Source organism: Eufriesea mexicana, unplaced genomic scaffold, assembly GCF_001483705.2.
Source record: "Eufriesea mexicana isolate 0111107269 unplaced genomic scaffold, ASM148370v2 scaffold17514, whole genome shotgun sequence".
NCBI lineage: Eukaryota > Metazoa > Arthropoda > Insecta > Hymenoptera > Apidae > Eufriesea > Eufriesea mexicana.
The window spans coordinates 5,360-14,390 of NW_016924843.1; the positions used below are offsets into that span (position 1 = coordinate 5,360).

A 9,031-nucleotide genomic window follows, 5' to 3' on the forward strand; every position below is an offset into this window, starting at 1 on the left:
AAACGCACGCCCGAAACCGAAAAAAGGTAATCAATCCTGTTAGAGAAAGTTCTACTCTACACTGATAAACGAGAAAATCCGAATCCAAAAGCATAATTTCGAAGATACAATACAAAAAAGTCAATTGCGCAGCACGATCTGCTAGCCACTGACACTTCCGACACTATTTCTCGAAAATGCACACACGAAACCAAAAAAAAATATCCAATCCCGGTAAGGAAAAAATCACTCTACGCGAATCAATGGAAAAATCCGATTCAAAAAGCCTAATTCAAAAACTAGAAGCCAAAAGAGTAAACTACGCAGCACGATCTGCTAGCCACTGACACTTCCGACACTATTCCTCAAAAACGCACACTCGAAACCGAAAAAAAATATCCAATCCCGGTAAAGAAAAAATCATTCTACGCGAATCAATGAAAAAATCCGATTCAGAAAGCCTAATTCAAAAACTAGAAGCCAAAAGAGTAAACTGCGCTGCACGATCTGACAGGCACTGACACATTCGGCACTATTTTTGGCAAACGCACGCCCGAAACCGAAAAAAAGTAATCAATCCCGTTAGGGAAAATTCTACTCTACACTGGTAGACGAGAAAATCCGAATCGAAAAGCCTAATTTCGAAGATAGAATCCAAAAAAGTAAATTGCGCAGCACGATCTGCTAGCCACTGACACTTCCGACACTATTCCTCGAAAACGCACACTCGAAACCGAAAAAAAATATCTAATCCCGGTAAGGAAAAAAAGAAAAAATCACGCTACGCAAATCAATGGAAAAATCCGATTCAAAGAGCCTAATTCAAAAACTAAAATCCAAAAAAGTCAATTGCGCGGCACGATCTGCTAGCCACTGACACTTCCGACACTATTCCTCGAAAACGCACACTCGAAACCGAAAAAAAATATCCAGTCCCGGTAAGGAAAAAATCACGCTACGCAAATCAATGGAAAAATCCGATTCAAAGAGCCTAATTCAAAAACTAAAATCCAAAAAAGTCAATTGCGCGGCACGATCTGCGAGCCACTGACACTTCCGGCACTATTTCTGGAAAACGCACACTCGAAACCGAAAAAAAATATCCAGTCCCGGTAAGGAAAAAATCACTCTAGGCGAATCAATGGAAAAATCCGATTCAAAAAGCCTAATTCAAAAACTAGAAGCCAAAAATTAAATTGCGCAGCACGATCTGCGAGCCACTGACACTTCCGGCACTATTTCTGGAAAACGCACACTCGAAACCGAAAAAAAATATCCAGTCCCGGTAAGGAAAAAATCACTCTACGCGAATCAATGGAAAAAACCGAATCAAAAAGCCTAATTCAAAACCTAGAGGCCAAAAAAGTAAATTGCGCAGCTCGATCTGCTAGCCACTGACACTTCCGACACTATTCCTCGAAAACGCACACTCGAAACAGAAAAAAAATATCTAATCCCGGTAAGGAAAAAATCACTCTACGCGAATCAATGGAAAAAACCGAATCAAAAAGCCTAATTCAAAACCTAGAGGCCAAAAAAGTAAATTGCGCAGCTCGATCTGCTAGCCACTGACACTTCCGACACTATTCCTCGAAAACGCACACTCGAAACAGAAAAAAAATATCTAATCCCGGTAAGGAAAAAATCACTCTACGCGAATCAATGGAAAAAACCGAATCAAAAAGCCTAATTCAAAACCTAGAGGCCAAAAAAGTAAATTGCGCAGCTCGATCTGCTAGCCACTGACACTTCCGACACTATTCCTCGAAAACGCACACTCGAAACAGAAAAAAAATATCTAATCCCGGTAAGGAAAAAATCACTCTACGCGAATCAATGGAAAAAACCGAATCAAAAAGCCTAATTCAAAACCTAGAGGCCAAAAAAGTAAATTGCGCAGCTCGATCTGCTAGCCACTGACACTTCCGACACTATTCCTCGAAAACGCACACTCGAAACAGAAAAAAAATATCTAATCCCGGTAAGGAAAAAATCACTCTACGCGAATCAATGGAAAAAACCGAATCAAAAAGCCTAATTCAAAACCTAGAGGCCAAAAAAGTAAATTGCGCAGCTCGATCTGCTAGCCACTGACACTTCCGACACTATTCCTCGAAAACGCACACTCGAAACAGAAAAAAAATATCTAATCCCGGTAAGGAAAAAATCACTCTACGCGAATCAATGGAAAAAACCGAATCAAAAAGCCTAATTCAAAACCTAGAGGCCAAAAAAGTAAATTGCGCAGCTCGATCTGCTAGCCACTGACACTTCCGACACTATTTCTCGAAAACGCACACTCGAAACCAAAAAAAAATATCCAATCCCTTTAAGGCAGAATTCACTCTACGCTGTTATATCAAAAAAATCTAACCGAAAAGCCTAATTTCAGAAATATAGACGAAAAAATTATAGTGTGTGGAACGATTTCGCAGGCACTTGCTTTTCCGTTACTTTATTTTATATATGTACCTTCAATCGTAAAGTAATTGCCCTACTGGTTGGAGAACAATCTATTCTATGCAGGAGTGATGAAATATCTTAATCCATAATCAAAATTTAGGATGTAATAGCGATAATACATAACTATGTTGCAATTGAACGTCAAGATGGAATAAAAGTTGTAAAAACTATTAAAAAGCTGCCTATTCAGTAATGTTGATTAAATATTCCAATGGGCAGTCGAAAATCTAGAATCTTCTACAGCAGATTGTAACGGACAACGCGGTAGTATTATAGGATCCCGCACTCACACCAGTTCATTTCCCACGTGTATCATTATACGATTTACACTATGTAACTTCATTTTTTTCACATGTAGTATATTACTACCGAAGAAATGTTCACAGTTTGTAATCTTGATCTACGTAAAGTAATTAAAACGTCAATCAGCGATATCTCTACTTCACGAAACGTTTTGAGATTTAATGTTTCACTTTGACGCGTGAGAATATTACACCATTTGTTACCGATATGCCCCCTTACCGCCAACTGGAAGTTGGCCGCAGCCGGATATGCTAGGTATTTTTGTAGCGGGAAAATGTTGCATCTTTGAAATGGCTATGGGATTAAGTATCGATGTCAAATATCAAATGATGTCAAAAATTCCAAATTTCTATTATTAATTCATGAACTGAAATTGTTAATTATTTCATTGTACTAATTCCTAATCGCTACTGCGGTCTTCCTTTCTTTTTTTATTTGCATGTTCAGGTGGTAAGTTTATTATTAGTAACTATATAAATACTTTAAAAGCATTTAACAAATTTTTTAAATTGGTGTCATGTTTAAAAGTTTTGTTTATTATAAAAATAAAAAAATACAATTTCATATTTATATTATTACATATTTTTTTCAAACGTTTACATTTACATGCTACATAAACAAAAATTTATTAAAATTCATTAAATTACAATTTCAAAAACTTCATGTTCCCATCTATATGATATTATGTTAAATCCACTATAGTTTCTGTGATGATCATTTATTAAATGATAATTACAGAACAATAACCTCTCAGTTACCTTGCTTTGTTATTAAAAGTAGATAACAATTTTTGGAACATTTCCTGTAGAAGAAACATGTTGTACATTTCATGGAATATATCTTTCAAGTATGTAACTTGTTATAAAACTTATGTTGCAATAAAAAGAAATAAAAGATAGTTATACATAACGTAATGAAATAATACAATGTACAAAATCTTTTACTATTTTATGATAAGAAAACAAGTAGTAGTGTAACTTTCATATATAGATTTACAGAAACATTTATGAATTCAAAGTACTAAAAGGTGGTTATAATATTTATTAAAATAAAGGTACTTATAATATTTTATATAACTCACTTAACATATTATCAAAATGTCTAAATAAACATTAAAAATAAATTAAAAATGAAACGAAATACAATATTATATTAGAACTTAGTAATGTGACTAACTCTTTATTCTCTACTCTCATTGCGGTATAAAAGAAACGATTCTCCGATGATTTATGAAAGTTTTTGATTTATTTGGCTCTGTACAGATTTGCTACAAATTTATTATTATTAATAATACCGTCGTACATTTGTAATCATCATATGGGTATTATGGTTGAGTTTTTGCCTGACATACTGTTTTATCGTACACGATGAATGAAATCACTCTTATTGCAATGGATTTGGAGTACGTAAACTAACGTTTTTATTTATCATTATCAGAAATTTGTTATCTATTATTTTATTGATAGCCGAGAAAGAGAGAGAGAGAGGCTTATATTTACTTTGCACCTGCAGAAAAATTTAAAAGACTGATGAGCGAGTACGAGGTTTGTAAGTAAAAACAAAAGGGAAAAGGTACGAAATGATTTCGATCTCTCCTTTCGCGTCTAGTAAAGACGAGAATAATTCTCTTAATTAAGCTTTGGAATAACCGTCTTATTTAGGTACAACAGCTTCGCAATAGTTTAGTACGCGATATCTTCGCAGAAAGCACGATCGACGATATAATATACATTCATACAAAGTTGCACGATATTTAAGCTTACAATCGAAACGTTTTCTCATCGTTCCATCGTGTTACAAAAAAATTCTCCATAAATACTGTGTCGTAGTTGGCGAAGTAGCTAAAAGTATATACCTACGGCTAGTAGTCTTACTATCTAACGAATTTATACTGCGAATTATATTAACTTTGTATGTATATATATGTATAAACATAGTACAGACGAGACTGAACAACTGTTCATTACATTATTATTAATGTTATTATTAATATTATTATTATAATATAATAGCGTTTTGACTATACTTTAAAATCATGTGAATGTACATGTGTCGTTGCCGGTGAATTGTATGCTACATTGTGGAGCGATCCAGCTTCGCCTCCCTAACCTCGCACACTTTATACAAGATAAAACGCTGCTTCCTAAACGTCAGCGAAAATTATTATTAAATATAAATTACTTTTCGCGCGGTTCGAGTCAATCGAACTTCTTTCGTACTTAATAAAAGAAAACTGCTAATTCAACCAACTAACCAACCAACAAGAGGCTCTCTCAACTTTACCCTCTCTTACATAACGAAGACTTCCTCTTGTTTCTTTAAACATTTAGGTAACGTTCGGAAACGAGTGGGACAAAAACAGATTTCCTGAACATTTGTCATCATTCAAGCGCATAAGATTATACAATAATCTTAACGATCAATATGTATATATATATAGATTGTTTATGTATACATATATATCGTATCTTACCAATAGTCATCATATTCCACCAACATCGATGCAAAATAAATCACAATCATTTTTCTTTTACGCTTAAAATTGGCAACTGTAATTCTCATTGCAACAGTAGTATATTTCCCCTATTAGAGTTTCTCCCACTAAATGCTAAAAAATATGAATCCTCTCACTCGTTCGGTAATTACATTGTCCTTACATCTTATAAGTAAATGGAGTATTTTGGTTTTCGACACTTCGCTGATAAAAAGAACTCCGTTCTCCACAATATCGCTTATTGTAGTCACGATATGGAAGATCACTTGGAAACGTAGAAAAAATTGGAAAACTCCTTTTTATTACTCTCGTTGTGATAGAGCGAACATACATATACCTACCTAATCGACAAGCATACAAAAACATTTAAGGTACAGGTATTTTACAGACTTATATACGAAAAGGAGAACAAAAATATTAGCTCTGCTGTTTGGTTTAGTTCACGTACAATACGCACTCTCACGTACAATGTATTATAACATATACAGAGCAATTGCTAAGGACTTGCATACATCGTCATTGTAACATGGACGAACGGATGTCCGGAACGAAAAGTAAAATTTGTTCTGTTACGTAGTATTAGTATTATCATGGAATGTGCCGAAAAGAAATCACTTCCTCTACAATCGACATCGAGCAATGATAGGAAATCGACGTACGATTTCGTGTGCGTACCTTCTTCTTATTCACGTGTCCTTTATTACTCTAGATAATCTGCTTTACGTTCGTTGAATTCTGCTTAAAAATCGGAGAATCGAAAGAAACATGCAATTATATATGCTTTGTAAATTTTTATACTTTTATTTGTAACAGTGAAACAAAGTGGAAGCGTCTGTCGATAAAGGAAAATGTATTATATAGCTCCTCAAAAATATTCTAAATTTACATGAACTTAGACTCTTCTGCTACATTCACTTTATAGATTCTCCCTAAATAAATAAAAGACCTCTGGCTGACGATTCCTAGAATCGTCTAAGAAAAGCTATATATTTATATACCGATTTTTTCAGATAAATACATGCTATAAAATTGAGCTTGCGATTAACATGAAAACAAATCTCTTTTTATTTACTTTATACAAAAAAAAAGTTATTAAATATTCTTTCATAACAAAAAAGAAAGTAACCCTGTTAAAGGTAATAAAATGGTACATAATAAAAATAATCGTTGCTGTAATACTACATTTATACTTTTAATGATACTAATAATAATTCCTGTTTATATGCTCTCTGTATTAACAAAACTCAACATAAACAATCGAGTAACGAAATTCGCTGGTTCTGTTTCTACTTTCAAATCCGGTGCCCCTTCGGTGTACACCAATCAAATTATTTCTACTCGACAACTACACGCAAACAAAGCGCGTGACTTGTGCGACGGGCAACAAAAATCAAACTTTCGTTGGGAACAAACGAAACGAAAGAATCGTCAGCCATTTCTCTAGGAGGCAGTGGCAGTAGATGGAAGCGAACTGGGTCACGCGAGATTCGTTTCCTGCTCGCCCCATCCTTCACTGTCGCATTCGCTCTCCGATGCTGAGTCACTATCGCTGAATTCAACAGCAACACGTCGGGCCAATATAGATGCGACGTCGTTCAATGCGTTCACGCGTTCCACTTCCTTCTGTTCGATCTTCTCTACTTTACGTAATTTTATTCCTACAAAAATAAATAAATTTTTAAAGGAATTCTACCGATAATTTTAATCTTTACCAATTCAATCTAATGCTGTACTATAAAAAATCAAATTTAAATCTTTTAAAGATTTGTATTTGAAACTTTAAAAAGATATGGACAATGATATAGATAATGATTAGTTCTATAAAATGAGTTTGAATTACAATATAAAACAAACTCTTATCTAGTGGGCACAACTTCATATCCCATGTTGTCCCCAAAAATTTACTATATTACATAAATTAAATCCACGATAACTTCTGTTCAAAGATATGTTAAGTGATATTAATATTTAAAGTAAATTCTACCTGCTGGCAATTTAATGTATCGAATGAATTGAAAAGGGCTAATTTTAATTAACCGAATAATAGGATAATTACCATCTCTAATTGCTTTAAGTAGATCATTTCGCGGGTCGACAAGGGGGATGTTCGGATTAACGGGCTTCCTCAATTGCCCATCCACAATATTCTTCAAAGGTTTCAGGGGTTTCAACTTCGGTGGATTGGTCGCTATCATTTTAGCAATATCGCCATTGGTTAATGGCATTGGGGGCGACGGTCCGTTAGCAACAGGCGGAGGTGGAGGTGGAGGAGGCGGTGGTGGAATATTACATGGTGGAGAAATAGGTCTAGGCGGTGTAGGATCGGGAGTTGGAGGTGGAGGCGGCAAGTCTTGTGGTGCAGGATCGGTTTCATCTGTTCCTATTTGTGTAGAATGATTCGGTGGAGTAGGCGTAGAATGATGACTGGGTAGTGGACTGTTTGAACGACTTCCGTTCCTATTCAATAGATGAGACGGTATTGAACCTGAAATAATTGATGAAACAATTAATACAAATTATATCTTCATCTGAATAACTTAATACAAATGAAGCGTAGTCTCGAATAAAGGTCTACATATTTTTAGTTTAAAACTTACTTCTAACTTAAATGGTTATTTTAATAACACACACAGATAAAAAGTAATTTTTCAGATGTTATACACACAACGTGTACATTGTTAATTCATTCCATACCAATAGCATATTGTGTCACTATTAGAAATCTTGGAAAAATATATCACACATTGGTAATGGTTATTGGTTGGATTAAAGTTAAAATAAAAACATGACATAACTAAGGACATCAGGATTTCAAACCTTATCATCTTACAAAGATCTTACAACAAAAATATACTAATATACCAGATTTAAATGTGTTAAATTAAAACTAGAGTCACTCTTCTAAAATTTAAATCCATATTCGACGTTACGCTGCATTCATTGATTATAAATGTTAATGTAATTACCATTCATAGGAGGAGGGGACATAGTTTCACCAGGAGGCGGAGGTGGTGGTGGAAGGGTGTCCCTACCAGTGCTCATTGATCTTCCTCGTGTTGGAGTATTGTTAGCAGAGGCTACAGTGGGCGTTGAATTGCTAGAAGTATTACTTGGAGGAGCTGGTGGTGGTTGCGATGGTCGTGATCTACCACCTCTACTTGGAGTACTTTGACCACCAGGACTTTGGTACGTTTCGCTACCCGTTTGTCCTTGACCTGTGCCATAGTGCGAGCCGTACAAGTTGTCTTCATAACCCTGGGTCACGTAATTTGCTACCCTGTTTACAGAAACAAATATCAATTGAATGTTAGTTTTAATCCTACATATATTAGTAACAATATATTTCCTCATTATCAAAGTTCACTTATAGCTAATTAATAACCACTTCTTTGAGTGATTTTAATCAATTATGTGTTAACAATAAATGTAGCAATTAACTAATTTTATTCAGTGTCTTAACTGTTTTTAAATGTATTTAAAGTACAAAGTGCATACTTTCAGATTTTTGTTCTATATTTTTTAAACAAATAGAAATATAGAATGGAAATGTAGAAATATGGTGATATTCTATTACAGTAACTTTATAATATTTTAGTGTTATACTACATAATATACTACATAATTGATACAACAAGATGCTATAAGCCATTCAAGAAAGTATTCCGCCGAAGAACATCTGTAATATAATATTGTCTTTAGTAAAGAATGCAGCGCAGAAGGAACGAGTGAACTTTACATCGAGCAAACACCTTTCACATATATTGCATAAAGCTACAAACCTATAATGATCGG

The 9,031-nt window shown here is 34.5% G+C and overlaps 1 protein-coding gene across 4 annotated transcripts in view; it reads right to left on the reverse strand.

The window, feature by feature from the left end:
- Nucleotides 1-6,415: 6,415 nt before the first annotated feature.
- Nucleotides 6,416-9,031, reverse strand: part of SCAR (wiskott-Aldrich syndrome protein family member 3 SCAR) — a 110,703-nt gene continuing 108,087 nt past the window's right edge. For 3 of the 4 annotated variants that reach the window (XM_017909345.1, XM_017909346.1, XM_017909344.1), the window contains 4 exons: nt 9,019-9,031; nt 8,206-8,516; nt 7,296-7,724; nt 6,416-6,897 (listed from right to left, as the gene is read on the reverse strand). In XM_017909345.1, coding sequence (XP_017764834.1) covers nt 6,716-6,897; nt 7,296-7,724; nt 8,206-8,516; nt 9,019-9,031 — 935 coding nt within the window. In that variant the 3' untranslated portion in view covers nt 6,416-6,715. The remainder of the gene's footprint in view (nt 6,898-7,295; nt 7,725-8,205; nt 8,517-9,018) is intronic. The other variant, XM_017909347.1, reaches the window with a different exon arrangement.